Source organism: Humulus lupulus, chromosome 5, assembly GCF_963169125.1.
Source record: "Humulus lupulus chromosome 5, drHumLupu1.1, whole genome shotgun sequence".
NCBI lineage: Eukaryota > Viridiplantae > Streptophyta > Magnoliopsida > Rosales > Cannabaceae > Humulus > Humulus lupulus.
This window is the reverse complement of record NC_084797.1, coordinates 207,059,698-207,079,613: the sequence shown is the minus strand read 5'-3', so window position 1 is coordinate 207,079,613 and position 19,916 is coordinate 207,059,698. Positions and strand designations below refer to the sequence as shown.

General features: G+C 38.0%; 1 protein-coding gene across 2 annotated transcripts; it reads left to right on the top strand.

Annotated features, from left to right (window-relative positions):
* The first annotated feature begins 8,782 nt into the window (after window positions 1–8,782).
* On the top strand, window positions 8,783–12,358 carry LOC133778086 (polynucleotide 3'-phosphatase ZDP-like). 2 transcript variants are annotated; one of them, XM_062217909.1, is made up of 7 exons: window positions 8,783–9,221; window positions 9,341–9,391; window positions 10,117–10,201; window positions 10,340–10,469; window positions 11,555–11,631; window positions 11,932–12,013; window positions 12,160–12,358. In XM_062217909.1, exons 4-7 carry the CDS (start codon window positions 10,350–10,352, stop codon window positions 12,217–12,219), a joined length of 339 nt encoding a protein of 112 aa, XP_062073893.1. In that variant the 5' UTR covers window positions 8,783–9,221; window positions 9,341–9,391; window positions 10,117–10,201; window positions 10,340–10,349; the 3' UTR covers window positions 12,220–12,358. The 2 variants fall into 2 exon arrangements, with proteins under 2 accessions (XP_062073893.1, XP_062073892.1); XM_062217908.1 differs by having other exon boundaries at window positions 8,783–9,225.
* The last annotated feature ends 7,558 nt before the right edge of the window (window positions 12,359–19,916 follow it).

Genomic DNA, 19,916 nt, shown 5'->3' with positions numbered 1-19,916 from the left:
GATTCATTGAGGGATTCTCCAGAATAGCAACACCATTGATTGAGCTAACGCGTAAGAAGACCAAGTATGTCTGGACAGATAGATGCGAGAACAGTTTCAAGGAGTTGAAGTGGTGACTGATCAACACTCTGGTATGTAGTCTTCCATTAGACAAGGAAAAGTTTTTGGTCTACTGTGGTTCTTCGAGGTAGGGTTTGGGTTGTGTACTGATGAAAGCCGAGAAGGTGATAGCCTACATGTCTAGACAGCTGAAGGAGTATGAATAGAGGTATCCTACTCATGATCTGGAACTGGTAGCGGTGTTATTTGCACCGAAGATATGGATGCATTACTTGTATGGAGAAAAGTGTGAAATATACACTGGCCATAAAAGTTTGAAGTATTTCTTTACTCAAAAGAATTTGAATATGCGTCAAAGAAGTTGGCTGGAGTTGATAAAGGACTACGATTGTGAGATTTTGTATCATCTAGGGAAGACCAATGTGGTGGCTGATAACTCCACAAAATAAAGTTATTTTATCATATTTTATATGCTAATTGTTGCTTAGTTCTTGTGTTTTTAATTGATTTATTAAGTTTTAAAGTAATTTTGAATTTATTAGGTTTATTTGAATTTTATACATTTTTGTGTATTTTTATAGTTATTTTGTTGTTGTTTAGTTATTTGAATTATTGTTATTTAGTTATAGGTCAAAAATGTCATTTTATTGAACTTAAATGTCAAAGTAGATTAAGCTTTAATTAATATTTTTATGAGATTAATATTGTATATTTTATTATTGAAAATATTTAATTTTAATTTAATTTATGATAGTTTATATGAATTGAAATTGTATGTTTGGTTGATTCAAATGAAGGAAAGGAAAAGGAGTATAACTAAAAGAAATGAAGAAAAATTTGGTATTTTTAAGAGTAAAGAAGCCCAGATTTTGTCAAGGCCCAACTGCCAGTGAAGGCCCGAAGTCCCCTGCCAGCTCTCTTGGGCCCGCCTCTGCCCAGTCGAAGGCCCTCCTGCCTAGCCATCTGGGCCGCCAGTCACCTGCCAGACCGAAGCCCACAAGCCCAGCCCGCCTCTGCCCAACTACCTCTTGCCGCCTAAAACCAGCCACCACAGCCCCTTCTTGAGCCCAACATAGCTCATTTGTCCCCTTTGCCCAAAAATGTCAATTTTTACCCAAACTTTTTCACAAATTTTACCCCAAAATCATTATTACACCCTAAAATTTACTCATATTTGCCATACTATTATTAATTTAATTAATTTAATCAATTTAATTAATTTAAATTGATTATTTTAATACTCTCATTTTGGCTATAAATAGAGAATTTTCAAGACCATTTGGGGGTGCTTATTTTAGGGAGAGGTCATACCACAAAATTCCTACACTTGGAAGACCACTCCATTCTATTCATCTTTTTGCTCATTTTTTTCTATGAGTTTTTAGAGGAAAAATTTGGGGGTTTCTCCTCCAAATTTTCCTATTTATGTTTGTAATTTCTATTCTAGTTATGAGTTTCTAATCTTTTTAAGATTATTAAGGTGATGATGAAACAATATGTAACTATATAGTATTTATGTTGTATGTTGATTTCCCATTTTGTGCAATTAAATTTTATGGATTTTCTTCTTGAAATACTTTCTTTCATCTTAAATATCTTGTATTTTTTATTGTTAGAACATATTTACACTTTGTTCTTCATTAGTGCAAAATCATAATATTCTTTTATTAAGGTGCGCCATTAAATTGTGCACATCAAATGCTTAGAACAAAAATATTATGTTTTGCCTTATAAATAATATTCATTGATTTATTTGTTATTTCATTAGATTAATTTACATTAAATACTTTGAAATTATAATTTTAAAAGTGAAGATAAATCCTATATTTTTATAAAAACTTGTGTTTAAATAGAATATCTAATTTGAATAAGTGATGGTTTGATTAATTTCTACTATTACTAAAACTTGGAAATCAATGTACTTATAAATATTATTGAACTTATATTTTGTGGATTCTAATACCTTAATAATCTTCTTTTACCAACTTGTTTACAATTCCTATCTTATTTATTTTTATTGCTTTAATATCTTTATTATTATATTTTATTCTATGTTCATAACATTAAAACCTATCAATCTTTGGAGGTAGGTTAGAATTTATTAATTTTGGTTTTAAATAGTTTTATTTTTTATTTTAGACAACTCCTTTGGGTTCGATCTCGTGCTTACACGAACACTATATTTCATATACGATTCATGCGCTTGCGAGTATAAATTTTTAAAACATACCCGTTTTGGGTCCATCAGTGGCCGACGCATTGAGTCGGAGGGGTCCAGGGCAGTTGTTCAATTCGAGACAGATGTCAGTAAAGCTAAATGAAGAAATGACAAGAGCGGGAATTGAACTGGTAGTTGGTCAGCTAGCCAACATTACTCTTCAGTCCACACTCCTTAAGATAATTAGAGAAGCGTAGAAGGAGGATCCTCAGTTGAGGAAACACAGGGAGAATGTCTTAGCTGGACTGCCTAGAGACTTTTCTATTTCAGAGGTAGATCTATTGAGACATAAAAATTGGATTTGTGTTCCGATTGATTATGGTATAAGGCGAGAGATTCTGGATGAGTCTCATACCACTCCTTATTCTCTAGATCTGGGTACGACAAATATGTACCAAGATCTAAAGACTCTGTATTGGTGGCCAGGAATGAAGAAGGACATGGTGGATTATGTGACCAAGTGTTTAACCTGTCAACGAGTGAAGGCGTAACATCAAAGGCCAGCAGGGTTGCTGCAACCTTTATGGATTCCAGAGTGGAAGTGGGACAATATTACTATGGACTTTGTGGTGGATTGCTGAGAACAGTGGGACAACATGACTCTGTGTGGGTGATTGTGGATAGGTACACCAAATCAGCCTACTTTTTTCCTGTAAGATTAACATATACAGTGGAGTAGTATGCTAAGCTATATGTAAAGGAGATTGTGCGTCTCCACGGGGCTCCAAGATCGATAGTATTAGACAGGGACCCCAATATCACCTATAAATTTTGGGAGAGCCTGCAGAAGGCTATGGGCACGCAGTTGAGATTCAATATAGCTTATCATCCTCAAACAAATGGACAGTCTAAGAGGATGATTCAAATACTAGAGGATATGTTGCGGGCCTATGTGCTGGACTTTGGGGGATCTTGGAGTAAGTATCTCCCTTTGATTGATTTTTCTTATACTAACAGTTATCAGGCAACTATCGGAGTGGCTCTGTATGAAATGTTGTATGGGTGGAAGTGCAGATCGCCCATTCATTGGGTGAGAGGAAGTACTTACGTCCTGAAGTAGTTCAGAGGACTAATGAGGCAATTGAGAAGATTAGATCTCGGATGCTCGCCTCCCAGAGTAGATAGAAGAGTTACTCAGACTTGAAATGTAGAAGTGTAGAGTTTCATGTCGGTGATCATGTGTTTCTAAGAGTTCCTCCTTTAAGAGGAGTAAAATGATATGGAGTGAAAGACAAGTTAATTCTTAGATTTGTTGGCCCCTTTGAGATTCTGGAATGAGTTGGTGAGGTGGCATACAAGTTTGTTATGCCTCTAGATTTATCAGGGGTTCACAACGTATTCCATGTGTCTATGCTCTGGAAATATGTATAAGATCCTGCACATGTGCTGAGTTATGAAACACATGGAATTGGATCGAGATTTGTATTATGAAGATAAACCAGTTAAGATCCTAGACAGAAAAGAAAAAGTCTTACGGAACAAGACCATTGCCTTAGTGAAAGTGCTATGGAGAAACAACAAAGTATAGGAGGCAATGTGGGAGCTTGAGTTAGATATGTGGCATCGGCATCCCAAACTATTCAGGTAAATTTCGAGGACAAAATTTTTGTAAAGAGGGGATAGTTGTAACGTCTCAAATCTGCTAATAAGGCTTGGTGCCTTGGTTAGTGTGCTGGGAGGGCAATAATTAATTTAATTATATTTACGTAATTAATTATGATATATGTGTACCATTATGTGATTTCTTGGGTTATGATATAATACACTAGATATGCATGTTTAGGTGAATTATATGTGCGTGTGGGCTCGTTCTGGTTAGCAAGGGCATATTTGTAATTTTTGGCCTGGTGAGGGCATAAATGTAATTATGTGTTATGTATGCGATATGAGTAAGACTACATTATTGTGGAGATATGTTTGAGATGTGTAGTCCGAGGCGTTCCTAGGGAGCAGATTAGCGAAATAGTCACAACTCGGTTAGATGCCCGGCTCAAGGCGAGCCTAAGGGTATTATGGGGAGTTAGTGTGTGTTCATAATTTATCGGATAACAGGTAGATATTTAGCTATTATTTGGGTATGCCAGGACTAATTGGGGATTTATAGGACTACTCGAGGAATTAGTGGGAATGTGGCAAATGACTGTTTTGCCCTTGAGGGCATTGAAAGGAAAGGTCTTGACCTAGGGACACTCTAGTCTTTTTGATGTTATGGGATAGACTTGGGCAGCCTTGGGAAACAATCAGAAGGGGAAAACGAACACTGAGCTGCTATCTTTCTCCATCACTCTCGTTCTCTCTCTCTCTCTCTCTCTCTCTCTCTCTCTCCCTCTCTCTTGAGCCTTGGGAGATAGTTGGAGTTCTTGAGAAGTTAGGCTTAGGAAATTGAAGATTGAGGCTAAGTTGATTGGGGATTTAGCTCAAGGGTCAAAATCCTTTCTAAGGTAAGCTTTACAACTTGGTTTTTCTATGAATTCTCTTATTAGTTTAGGATTTGACTGAGTTTTATTCTAGTTTTGGTTTTGAGTGGGGTTAGGGTTTTGATCTCGATTTCAAGTTGTTTGTGCTGTCTATGATGTGTTATTGAGGGACCTAGACGCAATTCTAAATTTAGTGTGTGTTCATATTGAATTCTAGTGAGTCTAGCTTGGGAAAACGCAGGGAAAATGCTGAAGTTTATGGGTTCAGGGGTCGCATTGTGGCGCTATTCTTGGGCGCCGCAGCCCGGATGAACCCAGAAGAGCTAAGGGGGCTTGCTGGACCGTCTTGGCACCACGACACTGGGTAGAGCGCAATGCGGCGCGTGTCCAGGAAAATGCCTAGGTTGCTCTCTAACTTGTATAGGGTCGTGGTACCTCTGAGGAGGGTCGCGGCTCAAATAGAAAATATAGGCCAATTAGGGTTTTTAGTCTCGTGAACTCAACTTAGGGGGCTTGGGAAGGATCTTACTACCCAGTTTAGTAGAATTCAAGGCCCCGGGGACTAAAACTAGGTTTAGAAGTCTTTACTTACTTAAGATTGATGGAGGTCCCATATTTTTGTGACTTGGGGCTAATCCGAGTGGTTGACGAGGATCGTATCTAGGACGTTTGCTCAGGGCTTGCGAGACTCAAGGTAAGAAAACTATTTGTGCCCATAGAGCAAGGCATGACCAGATTATCTTTACTTAGTGTTATATGTGTATGTTCTTATTTATTATGCCATGTATGTATGTTGAGATTGAACGACAAGGGCTGGGATCGTCAAAGGCCAAGATCGGCAAGGGCTGGAATCGACGTTAAGCATGTTGAATGCAGGCCGCCATGGCATGGCCATCTAGGATGTTGTGTTCACCCACTCTGTTAGGACCGTGAACTCGGTGCCTGGTAATGCACCCTGATCGGCTCAGGCCGCTGTTGTGAATTGTCTGTTATGTTTGCGTTTAGTTATGCATTTACTGAAATAAATTGTTATGTGCTATGTTTGTGAACTTTTCTTGATGGGCCTTGGCTCACAAGTGGTCTATGGTACAGGTAAGGGCAAGGGAAAGGCCGACCAGGCATGAGTTGGAAGGCATGGAGCGGCGCGTACATGTTTGGCCTACCTAGCCGCCACGGCTAAGAGTAGTTTTGAGGAACATTCTATAAACATTTGATTTTGTCGCCTAGGTCGAATGTACACTAGCTTTTGAGTTGTAAATATGTTTTAAAACAATATTTTTTGGATCCCAATGTAACACGTTTATGATTTAAATGAATGTCCAAAATTTTATACTTAATTCTTATTTAAATGAGTCTTTAGTTTAATAAATCACACTTTTTGGTCTAATACCTCGATTAGCGAGTTAATTGCACATTTTAAAATCACATGGTAATGGCTCTAAGGTAGTAGGAAGTTACACACCACCAAAAGAAAAGAGAAACAATTTCTTAGAATTGAGAAGAAGAACCTTAGACTTAGGGATTCAAAACCAAAACAAAAACAAGAGCACATACGTATTGAGTTTGAACCCCACCCTTCTTCTCCTTCTTTCTCTCTTTTTCGTGCACTTTCCTCTTTCTTTCTCTCTCAATTTCGGCAGCCACACAACAATGGTATCCAAGGCTCATATGTCTTCTATTTATAACCCTTTAGTAACCTAACCCTAAGAAGAGCACCCAAGTGTGAAAAGCTCAAAACATATCCCACAAAATAAGTTAAATCCCACCAATTAACGCTAAATCTCACAGGTTCCTCTCCTTACACATCACATAACCCTTATCCCAATGTGAACCAAATCATAAGATAAGCCTTGTTATTTTATCCTAAAAGATGACAACTTTATTTTTCTTTTATTTTCTATTTTCTTTTGTTAATAAAAGGAAAACGTTCAAGACTCACCTTAACTCTAGGTTCATACTACCCTTTCCTTTTTTTATTCTTCTTAAATGAAAAGAAATAAACAAATAAAAATTAAAGCACATTTACACACACACACACACACAATTTTCGGCACACGCATTTAAATAAATAAAATAAAAAAATGCAACCTATATAAACCACATAATTTGTCACACTAAAATGTACATTAATAATAAAACAAACAAGTTACACAATTATTCCAAATAAATCAATTAAATCCTAATTCACATAAAATATTCAATTCTGATTATTTTATAATAAACAAACAATTAAATAAAACATAACAAATAAAAAATAAAAAATTGGATCACTACATTAGTTTGTTGTATTTTTATTATTTTATTGAACACTCTTTAGTTATGAATTATATTATAATGTTTAATCGTTAATTTATTTGGCGATAGGTGTAAACAGTGAACACTACATTTTTATGTTGCGGTTTGAGGTCTATGCAGTGTAGGTGTGGTATGGAAAATTGCTCAAACCCCATGTGCGGTGTGGTCTAATAAATTGGTAAAAAATCACATTGGCCGCACCACAAACACTCATACTGGTAAGAGTAAAAGAACATCATTGATATTATTCGAAGAAAATAATCTCCACCACTATTTTCACACAACTAACAAGTCAAGCCATATTGTGCCTGCATTCTCTTCTACTAAAATTTTAAGTGTGAATACCATGCTTCAACATCTATTCCAATATTTGTTTCACAATACCATAAAAAAAAGCTTAATTTATGGGAACTCCATATCATACCAAGAGCTTGCAAGTTTGTCGCACATAACAATGGGTGCATATGGGGGCCTAGGGCTAGGCCCCGACTAAAATTTTATTTTAAGTCCCTATTGAAGAATGTTGGGTTCGTCACTAGGTGCCAACCAAGTGGAAGGAGTGCAATGCCCCGACTAATTCTAGACCTCGGACCATTAAAAATTACTAAAACATAACTACTATTTTGGAATACATACATACAAAAAATAATAGAACTTCATTAAAAATCCAAAATACGGTACGCGATCCCATTGTTTAATACATAAAACATAAAATATAAACTTTAATTAATTGTTTAAATACTAAGTGCAGAAATACATACAAAAAACATAAATTAAAAGACTTGAAACAACTTCATCCTCGATCTTCCAGCAGTCCATTCAATTAATCCATTACCAATACACATGCCAAACTGCCAAGAATTCATCCTACCTTCAAATCTCATTTTCCCGCTACTGCTGCTGCTGCTGCTGCTACTTCCTCCTGCTACTACTACTACTACTACTACTACTGCTACTGCTTCCTCCTACTACTACTACTACTACTACTACTACTACTACTACTCCTGCTGCTGCTGCTGCTGCTGCTGCTGCTGCTGCTACTTCCTCCTGCTACTACTACTACTGCTACTACTGCTACTACTACTGCTACTACTACTACTACTGCTGCTACTGCTACTACTACTGCTCCTGCTACTACTCCTGCTACTGCTACTGCTACTGCTGCTGCTGCTGCTTCTACTGCTGCTACTGCTACTACTACTACTACTACTTCCTCCTACTACTACTGCTACTGCTACTACTACTACTACTGCTCCTGCTACTGCTCCTGCTCCTGCTACTACTCCTGCTACCCACTACTACAAAATACCCTTTACGGGACACTTTTTTAGGACTCGCACATAAATGCAAGTCCTTAAAAATATTTATGAAGTTTTTAGGACACTCATTGAGAGTCCTGAAAAAACACAATTTAGGACTCGCAATGAGTGTCCTAAAAAAATATGTGAGTCCTAAAAAAATCTGGGCTAAAAAATGAGTGTTTTACTTAACAATTTTAAGGACTTGCTTTGGGAGTCCTTAATACTCTTTAAGGACTCACTTTGCGAGTCCTAAAAACAATTTTGCGAGTCCTAAAAACAACTGGACTGAAAGTAATAGTTAAAAGTAAATTCTTTATTTATGGTTAAATATTTTAATAATTTCTTAAAAAAAATTATAAGTTGTTAGTTTTTAAATATACTTAAAAAATAAAAACTAATATTATTTTTTCTTAATATTATTATACTTTTTATTTATATATTTTTATAATAATAACTATATATTTTTAACAAATAATAATAATAATAACTAAATCCTATCCCTCAACCTCAATCTCAATCTCACTCTCTCTCTCTGTTCTTTTCCTCAACTCAAAAACCAGCCCTCAACCATACTCTTCGACGGCGTGCATGGGTCACGGCTGGTGGCCGGATCACGGCGGCGGGCTCGATGCAGAGGCAGGGGACTCGGCTCTCTCACTCCCTCGTCCTCCCATCTCTCACTCTGCCTGGGATCGATGTCGCCTAGGGGTTCAAGGGCTCGACAGCGGCTGGGGGTTCAAGGGCTCGACGCGCGAGTGGGGTTCTCCGGGCTGGCTGGGCTCGACGGCGCGGGGGTCTCAGGGGGTGGGATAGATCGTGCAAGGACGGCGCAGGGAGGGGTTTAGGTTGAGCTGAGCTGGGTCTGGGTTGACTGTGCAGGGACGGTGGCTGGGCTCGGCAGGGACGGTGGCTGTGCAGGGAGGGGCTAGTGTAGGTTTGGGATTTGTTCTTTAACTGTTTGGAAATTGTTCAAGCTTATATGAAGTGGGCTTCTGGGATTTTTTCGGTTTGATTTCTTATCATATCTGATTTTTTCGGTTTGATTTCAGATCCTTCAAACTGAAGCCACCACCCATTCTGCGCAGGTTGCATTGCTCCAGGTAAGATTATGACCTTGACTTTTTCTTAGTTATGGAGAATTATGAGGTGTAATCAATTATGAATGTTTGGTGCCAAGTCTATTCTTTCTGCATTCGTAATTTTTTTTTGTTTGTAATATATATTCTTTATATAAATTACTGTTTAATTGTGGATATGTATTCTTTATACTAATTGATGCTTGGGATACTTGTTTACTTGGTAGACACAACATGTGTTTACACTAATCGATCTGTTGGCTGATTTAGAGAGCACCAATGACTGTACCATATGGACATGTTTTATCAAGACAAATACCAGTTTTCTTTTTTGATTAAGCCAATTGTATGGTTGTACCTAACAGCTTAGGTGTGCACTCCAATTGTTTTTTGTATGATTTGTGCAGTTTTATTGGTCACCATACACCAGAGTTTTTGGTTATTTGATATGTATTTTTATTTTAATTAGAACCTTCGTATTAGTGAGCCTTTAAAAGTTATCGGTTCATTGGTTGTTTTGCTAACTAAATTAGAGATTACTGTATTCTTTGTTTAAGATATTGATTATTTTTCTAGGACAGTATTAACCAGTGATCACTGCTTTTTTATACTAACTTTTGTACTGGGGTGTGTCTGCTCACCACCTTAATGACTGTTAGAAGAGTAAACAAAAAACCAAATTTAAAGTGAACCAATACAAAGGTCATAGAACACACTTTATTCATACTTGGTATTTTCATGTGATGCAGAGGGATACTACTGGGTTAACTGCTGAGAATAAGGAGCTCAAAATGCAGTTACAGGCTATGGAGCAACAAGCACAACTCAGAGAGGGTATGGTTCTATTACACCAGGGGAAGCATTTGGGAGCCTTGTGAAAAATGGAAAATGGATATTTTGTTTTTTGTTTGTTCTAGCTATTAACAATTTCAAGTTAACCAAATTCTCTTCTCTGCTTTTTACTCTTTCAAGGAATGAATCCATGTTGCTATTTTCTGAGAGAAATTATGGACTATTCAAGGTTGATGGCATCATTTCATATGACATTGGGTTTCATGGACTTGATTCTTCATCTGCAGATTCATTATGTTTATCCCCGAAGGTAAAATCTTACTTCTCCTTTAAAAAAAGCATTTGAACCATTATAAAATGTTCTAAATTTGTCGCTGCAATAATAATGAATGAACTATCATGATGTATAAGTAAAAGCATAATTGGTAGAAACTGGAACGCACATAGAAAGGCGTTTATATCATACAGTTAAAGAAAGAAAGTTCATAACAATAGGCTCTAAATATTGTTCATTTTAGTTCCCCCTGCCTAAATATTCTCATGCATTGATAAATACTTGATTGAACCTTGAATTTCATAGAAAGTTGCTATACAGAAGTTAATGTTTGATCTAACTAGTTCTTCTATGTACTGATTGAGGATACTATTATGTATGTCTTCTATAACATGTACTACTTTGCTTCACCTGACAACTATAAATCTTTGGCCCTATAAGCTGCATTGCTTTATTTTCCTGCATTACTAGCAAAAGCTATAGCCTGTTATTTTAATTAGAAATTTATGCAGTTTCTATATTGACAAACTGATTATCCAATGTTATTTCTATTACTGTTGCTAATATGTAATATGATCTATATTTGTGATGCATAGATGGTTTGTCATAAAATCAGTAGAACTTTTATTAGAGTGCTTGCATGATAGATATACATACGTAACCGAGTTCATTCTTTTCCCTGAAAAATAATAATGATTACAAGTAAAATAATTTTTGTGAGCCATAGACAGAATATAAAGTCTTGGAGACATGTTTTACTGACTTGAGCTTGAATATTAGTTTTTTCTTTCAAGTGTATATTCAGTAGAGGATTTTTGGTAATTTTTGGGCAGGATGTCTACTTTGATGACGAATCTGCTGAAGTTTGATGAATTACCCTTTTATCAAAATAAAAAAGAAAAGCTAGAGCTCATAATGATTATATGTATATGAATTTTTATTATGATAAATATAACTGGTGAGATAGTTTGTCTTATTGGTGTGTTTCTTAGAGATTCTTTCATTGTATTTGCATGAGTTACATATGGCTCAAGTTGTCTTACACTACTATAGTTATAGTGAAGGGAATTTCGTACCTCAACATTATTAACATGGTTTTTTTTGTGTTTTACTTCTAACAGGATGAAGGCCTTCACGATTCAAGTAAAATTGCTGCTTTCGATTTTGATGGATGTCTTGCAAACACTTCTGTTAGAAGGTTGTATAATATTCATTAAGCACTGATTAATTACATTTCATTGAAGTGCAATATTAGTATAGTATATTGAACTATAATTACCAGAAGAAATTAAACAAAATCGAACTAAAATACATTTCATTCCAATACATAGTTTTTAAATCTTATTATATTGATTCTAATGTTCAAGCTCACTTAAGGTTCTTGTGAACTAAGATGCCCGAGACATTTTCAATGTGTACACTTACAGAATGCTTCATTTGTTGGAAGCTTTACACAAATTTGGCTCACTAACAACTAGAGTTGATGCACTTATTGCAGGGTAGGTCCGGATGCTTGGTCTCTGATGTATCCTTCAATACTTGCTAAGCTACAGAGCCTGTACAATGATGGCTATAAACTGGTTATTTTCTTTCCATATAATCTATCTCAAATGTAATGTATTTGTCTTATGATTTCTCCTAGTTTGACATTGTACACCTGGTCAATGCTTCGTGAACTTCTAATTATTTACATTATTCACCTGATTCCATTTGTAATCATTGTCAGGTTATCTTTACCAATGAATCAAACATTGAGCGCTGTCTTTGTATATCACATATTTTCTGAGGCTGTCTTTGTTGTTCTCTGTTTGTAGTTTTATGTCTTATATGTACTATCTTAGTCTGAGGCTGTCTAGACTATAATACAGTACATACGATTTCTTATCATCTTTTTTTAATACAATCTTGTTTGGTTGGGATTGAAATGATAGTGTTTATGTGAGAATAGAAATAGAATGGGAAAGAAATATCAATTCTTTTGTTTGGTTGAAATTTTGTTTGGAATGGCATGGACTAACATTACTTTGACCAAAATATCCATATGCAACTATAACTATATAACTATCATGTAATATGATTTTGTAAGTATTAAATATTAAAATTATATTTTTGAGTAATTAATAAAAAAATTATTTTGTTGTATTTTCTTTTGAAAATTTTAGAAATTTAACATATATAATACATTACATTTTGGAAAAGGGATATATTTTTTTTAAATCAAAATGAAAATTGTAGCTGCATTTTTTTTAAAAAAAAAGTTTACTTTTAAAGGCATGCAAAGCGAGTCCTAAAATCTTAATTTAAAGATACTCAACATGATCTTTTAGGACTCGCATTGCGAGTCCTAAAAAATTACTTAAAGGCACTCAACCCGATTTTTTAGGACTTGCGTTGCGAGTCCTAAAAACATTTTTTTAGGACTCGCGTTGAGAGTCCTAAAAAATTACTTAAAGGCACTCAACTAGATTTTTTAGGACTCGCATTGCGAGTCCTAAAAACATTCTTTTAGGACTCGCAAAGCGAGTCCTAAAAACTTAATTAAAGACACTCAACCAGATTTTTTAGGACTCTCATTGCGAGTCCTAAAAACATTTTTTTAGGACTCCCTTTGCGAGTCTTAAAAAATCTTAGTTTTTAAGGCTCTCAAATAGAGGACTCGCGCCCCGCGAGTCCTAAAAACTTTTTTAGGACTCGCAATGCTAGTCCTAAAAAACCTTTTTTGTAGTAGTGACCGCTACTGCTACTGCTGCTGCTGCTGCTTCTACTGCTGCTGCTGCTACTACTACTACTACTTCCTCCTGCTGCTACTGCTACTTCTACTGCTGCTGCTGCTACTACTACTACTGCTGCTGCTGTTGCTCCTGCTACTTTTACTGCTGCTGCTACTGCTACTGCTGTTGTTGCTCCTGCTGCTACTACTGCTACTGCTACTGTTACTGCTACTGCTACTGCTGCTGCTACTACTACTGCACTGCTACTGCTACTGCTACTCCCGCTGCTGCTGCTGCTGCTACTGCTACTGCTGCTGCTACTGCTGCTGCTACTGCTCCTGCTTCTGCTACTATTACTGTTGTTGCTGCTGCTGCTGCTACTTCTACTGCTACTGCCACTGCTACTGCTCCTACTTCTACTGCTGTAACGCCCCAAACTCCAGGGACCGTTACAGTGTACCTTGTAACCAGTGCTAAACTCGCTAATCGAGTCATTTGGCCAAAATCGTGTAACTAAGTGTGATTAGCGGTTTAGGGATTAAATTTTTTGGTTAAGATGTAACGTTTCATTAGAACATTTACTGTATACATTGGGATCCCAAAAATATAATTTCAGAGTCTACTACAAGAAAATATTTACAACAGGCCGATCTAAGCGGCAAAACAGGGTTTAACCCTAGTTCCTCTTTCAACCCTCGGTCGTGGAGGTCGAGCAGCCGCATATGTACACATTGTCACCTAAGCTCTCCAACTCAAGGATGGTTCAGCTTTCTTTTGCCTTTTCTTGCACCACATAACACCCATGAGCCGAAGCCCAGCAAGAAAACTTAATATGCTCATGAACAGTAATAACATGTCATCAACTCATAAGGCAAACGCTTAGCAGATATAGCCCTATTCCAGCAGGCAAACAAATCCGCGTAATGTTGAGTATAACACATCAACCAATGACCATTATAGCCATTCAGAGCTTTTAGCCCCAATATAAGAGTGACAATTGTACTAGTCACTGAGGTGGGTTCCGTTCCCAATAGCCATGTGACGATAGGGTCACCGGAGCTTATAGATAAGTGATCATTTCACTAGCTTAACAAGATAGGTATCTGGTGAAATAGTCACCAGCATAACCCTGTCGAGTAAATAAGTGATCCTTTCACTAGCTTAGATAGGATAGGTGCATGATGACTAGTCACCAACATAACCTTCCTCATGACCATAGAGTCATAACCATAGAACTTTGTTCCCTAGCCATGTGACAAGCAGTCACCTAGGCCTTAGGCCTTGGCTCTGAGTAACTAGTCCTAGACTTGCCAAGCGCTTATAAGTTTCATCGACCTTAGGGTCGGTCCAGCATTAATACCCCATATGAGTCATTCAATGCTGATATCGATTAGATCTAATCTTCCTTCGGCCCCGCGTTCAGGACGCTTATGCTGTTTTTGACTCCTAGGTCAGTGTCCCTGACTTGTCAGTGCCATATACAAGTAAGCAATGCCACCAAACATATATCACATATATCCAATATTCGAATACAGGGCATTCAACATGCTTACTTAACAAATACTAGCACAATTAGGATCATGCATAAACACAAAGGCTCAAGCTCTGAACAATATCATACTTAGTATACATAGCATGTCCTAATCACATGTTTGTCGTGCATTGCATTTAAACGTCCAACATGCATCAAGAATAACCATGCATATCACATATACACAGGGTGCAGTTTTCTTACCTCCGGTCCAAGCGAGAATTAGAACAAGAACAACCCTTGAGAACAATCGATCCTTAATCCTTTAGCGGTCAACAAGTCATAACCAAATACAATCTTCGATTAATGAAAATCATCAAAGATAGGGTCTTGACCTAAACCCCACTCTCGGGACCTCGAAACATGTCCACACGGTGAGTAGATTCGATTCCGGGCCTTAAGGATTGAAACCCCGACCCAAAAACCCTTAAAAACACCCAAAACAGGGTTCCGAAGAAATAGGGTAGCGCTACAGCGCTTCCCTCCTAGCGCCCCAGCGCTCAAGACAGAGCCAAACCACCCTAGCCTCCTCTGCAGGTAGCACTGTAGCACCCTACACTGGGCGTTGTAGCGCTACCTTCAGCCAGCATCTACCCAGAAAGCTCTTCCTTCAATTCCACCATTTCTAACCCAAACCAAAAGCTTCCAAACATCAAATTAAGTCCCAAATGAACCCAAATACCATCCTCACATGCCCTAAGCATCACAACCCCAAGAACCCTAGCTAAAACTCCAACCAATTCCCAACTTTTCAACTAAAAAAACCAGCTGGAACTCAACTATGAAAACAGAGCAAAACCAAGAGTTCTAATGGCTAAAAACTCACCTCAATCTCAACAACACACCCTCTTCAATGGTGGAGCATAACCCTAGCTTATCCCAGCTTGGTTCCTTGGCTTGATTCCTCAAACAAAGCTTGAAAATCCAAAGAGAAAATGGAGGAAAAAGACCATCGGGAGAGAAGGAAGGCAACACTCTGTTTTCCTCTTCTTTCTACAGCCTTAATGGCTTATATCAATCTCTAAGGGTGAAAAGACCTAAATGCCCTCAAGTCTAAAATAAAGCCTTAATAGCCACCAAGGGCAAAACCGTCCTTTTGCACCTATTTCATTAATCATAATTAACACCCTCCAATTCCCATTATTCTCAATAACCTCAAACACCAATAATCCATATCCCATTACCCTTTAATTCCCGGTAATGCTCTAATCATTAAAATCACCCCGAGACTCACCCCGAGCCTCGAACTTAAACCTGTTATGACTAGACCGAACACTTGCATATCATGATCGTCTCATGCCGAAAGGCTCGAACAAATCCACATGTAATGTGGTACCAATCATAACTCACCCACATGCACGAAAATTCATAATTACACCCTCAACGGGCCAAATGACCAAAATGCCCTTATACTTATAAATACACCCATATGCATGCATTCATCAACATATAATAATATAATTCACATAAACATGCATATGATCACTAAATAACACAATAAATCCATTATGGCCCTCCCGGCCTCCTAATCAAAGTTCGAACCCTTATTAGGAAATTCGGGGCATTACAACTATCCCCTCCTTATAGAAATTTCGTCCTCGAAATTTATCTATACAGCCCGGAATAAGAATTCCGCACAATTGACTCCAATTTCCCAGGTCGTTCTTTCAACCTCACTGATTCTGCAACATTACCTTAACTCAGGGTACACTTTGTTCCTCAGAACCTTATTTCTTCTGCTACAATCTGAACTGGCTATTCCTTACCAGAATACTTAACCTTAACCTTCAAATTCTTATTACTCAACTCACGAGTCCCTTTGACCCATGTCCCCTGCATGGCAATACATAACACACTCCCTACATCCGATAGTGCCAAAGATAAGGCTGATCCAAAATCAACCTAACCAGACCTATCCACGATTTAACTGCCGAAATAATCTAGGGCTTAGCTTGCTCTAAATTCCTCACCCCTTTCCATGGTGATACTTTAAGGAAGATACATTTTCCCCTTCTTGGAACTTCATGTTCCTGCTTTTCAATTCAGTAAAACTTTTCCATTTATTCTGAGAAGTGAGCATCCAAGCTTCAACCTCTACTAACCTCAATAGTCCCCTGAACCAGCTCAAGATCCAGATATATATATTAACTCATTCATCTTATAAGATGCTCTTCCAATAATAATTGGATAACCCTCTCTCTCTGATTTACCATCAGTCTGAGAGTAATAAACTGTACTAAATTCCATCTATATACTCATTGCCTTCTTAACCCTTCCAACACCTGGAAGTCGCACTAGAGTCTTCATCTAATAAGATAGACCTTGAGTTCTCAAGAAGGAGCTCTATTCCTTTCTCACACAAGGATCTGAATACTAATCAGTTGCATTACTTATCCTTTCTGACAAAATAAACTTACTTAAAATACTGGTCCACGATGACCCAAACCAATTCACACGGATCCACTAACCTGGGCAATCCCACCGCGAAACCCATCACGATGCTTTCCTTATTTCCATTATAAAATACTCAAAGGCTACAATGGCCTTGCTGAATCCTGATACTCTGTCCTGACCTGCTAACAGACTAAGAACTTTACCACGCATCCATTACATCCCTCTCCATCTCAGACCATCACTACAAAACTTTCATATCTTGTTACATTTCCAGGATGCCTGAATGAAGAGAATAGGAGAATAACACAAGATTCATACATAATCTCCCATTTTAATCTTAGTGTCCATTGGATCCCAAATCCGATCTCCATACCTCAATAAATTCATGTCTAACACTGTATAACCCTTAGCTAATCCAGCTAAGACATTCTCCTCAATCTTTTCTATCTGCGGTTCACTTAATCACCTTTCCTTTTGATCTTCCCTGGGATAATAATCTCAAACATAAATCTGGCCACTTGGCCCACCAGAAGCTCTACCCTAACTCTGGTCAGATCCTTTAACCAACATATTGCATAGGCAATCACTTTTCTCTGTTACCGAGATGTCATAACAACCTCCAAACTAACTCTGATCTGTAAGAAGACTTAGAATTAATTCCCAAGGAACCTGAAATATCTTTACCACCCAGGGACACTCCTGCCCCTAAGGCGTTCTTTAACCTTGGCAAATCTCCGCAGAGAAAATACCACTATACCATCGTCCAAAACTATCACAATTCCCATTCAAATAAACCTTTGAATGCTCTGTTCACCTGATTCATAAACACTTAGCATTAAACAATTTTCCTCAAAACATAACTCAGCACTCCCAGTGCCCTTATCTAAACAAACAATCATTTCCCTGATCTCTAACTGGTACTAACCAGATCCAAGATTTACCTTAGAGAATTCCATCTTACTCAATAACTGAACCTTTAATTCTTACAACTCTGTTTAAGCTATTCAAAACAGCGCCCTAAAACCTGAATCCACTCCTGGCACCAATTCATTTACCATTCTATCTCTCCAAATAAAGGAGACCCAAGCAAATCCCCTGGAAACACATCCAGAACTCACAGATTAATTCAATCTGTCTCGACCCCACTGGCACAAACCAAGTGGTGTCCACCACACTAGCTAAGAGTTTCATGCATCTCTCTGCCATAAAACTCTAGCTCTTAATACAGATGTTTTAAACTTATCAAATCCTTGCACAGTGCCAACTGTCACAAGGCTTCCCACTTTTAAGCTCAAGAAATACTATTCCTTCCTTGCCATTTAAAATTGCTCCATAAATACTTAATCAATCCATACCCTGGATCAACCAAAGCCAGTCATAACCAGCTTTATCAAAGTCACTAATAAGTCTTCCCATAATAATTCACCTGGTCTCTTAAATTACCAATACGGTATCACTTTTCCATCATAACATAACCATATGGCCTGTATATCATCTTTATGCTTCTCTATATGTAACAAATAAAGAACAGCATGGCACCAAATCAATCAGCACAAAATAAAGATCAGAACCAAAAACTGACCTGCCACCCCCGAGGAACTAGTCTCTGTCTCAGACTCTGACTGCCTCGGAATAAACACTCGAGTTGGAATTGAGTTGTCTATCCCCTTTTTCTCATGCTCTCCTAGCCTTGGGCAATCCTTCTTGAAATGCCCAACTATGCCGCATGCAAAACATGCCCTTGCTCGGCATTCTCCCAGATGACGCCTCTTGCATCGAATGCATATTGGACGAGTCTTCCAACCTTCACTCTTACTTGCTCCAATAAGTGGAGATACCACTATCTGAGCTCTATGCTCCCTAGCATTCTTCTTCTCATCTTTCATGCTTTCTAAAGCAAGAGCCTTCTCTACCACCTGAGCATAGGTAGAGACTTCATGCACTGGCGCAACTCTAATGCACCGAGTTATTCCAGGATTCAATCCCTGAACAAACTTTTCCTTCCGAGCTATGTCTATGGGTACCATATCAAAAGCAAACTTGGCCAACCCATCAAATTTACTAACATACTCGGCTATTGTTTCCTTTCCTTGAACGAGATTCAGAAACTCATTCATCTTAGCAGTCTTAGCTGCATCACAGTAATACTTCTCATTGAACAGCTGCCTAAACTCTTTCCAGTCCATCGCAGTTGTATCTCGTGTCTGGGATACTATTTCCCACCACGTACGGGCATCATCCCACAATACATATGTCGCACAGATCACCCTATCGTGACCCTCCAGCCCCATACTATCAAGAATGGAACTGATCATGCCCATCCATTGCTCAGCTCCGAATGGATCTAGGCATCCCTCAAAGACTGGAGGATAAAACTCCTTGAATCTTCCACAAAGAAATTCCCATCTGCTCTCAACCCTCGGCTGAGCCAAAGCTGGTGCCACTCCTGGCACAACAAAGGAAGAGGTGCTTCCCAACAGATTCTGCTGTTGCTTCAAACACCTAATATCTTCCTCCTGCCTCTGCAATCTTAATTGCAAATCTGTGAGCATCTGCTGAAAATTCATAGGAGCAAATGAAGAACTGAAACCCTGGCTGTAACTCCCAGCCTCTGTATAACCACCACCAAGCCTCATTATCTGCCTTGAATATAAACCTGCTGATTGAATCTATAGTCAATAACTTGACCCATTAATCATGATGAGCATATCAAGGGCTTTTCCCCACGGGATAAATCTTACCACACCACAATCATAAACCACTTGCAGTGCTACAAACATGCCCATGGCATTCATACATCAATCATATTCCCTGCTCTTCCAACATTCACACCATGCCTCCAACTCC

Coding starts and splice junctions, on each gene's coding strand:
- LOC133778086 (XM_062217909.1), top strand. CDS start 10,350: ATGTTGCTATTTTCTGAGAGAAATTATGGACTATTCAAGGTTGATGGC. Junction 10,470..11,554: donor CATTATGTTTATCCCCGAAG/GTAAAATCTTAC, acceptor TACTTCTAACAG/GATGAAGGCCTTCACGATTC. Junction 11,632..11,931: donor GCAAACACTTCTGTTAGAAG/GTTGTATAATAT, acceptor CACTTATTGCAG/GGTAGGTCCGGATGCTTGGT.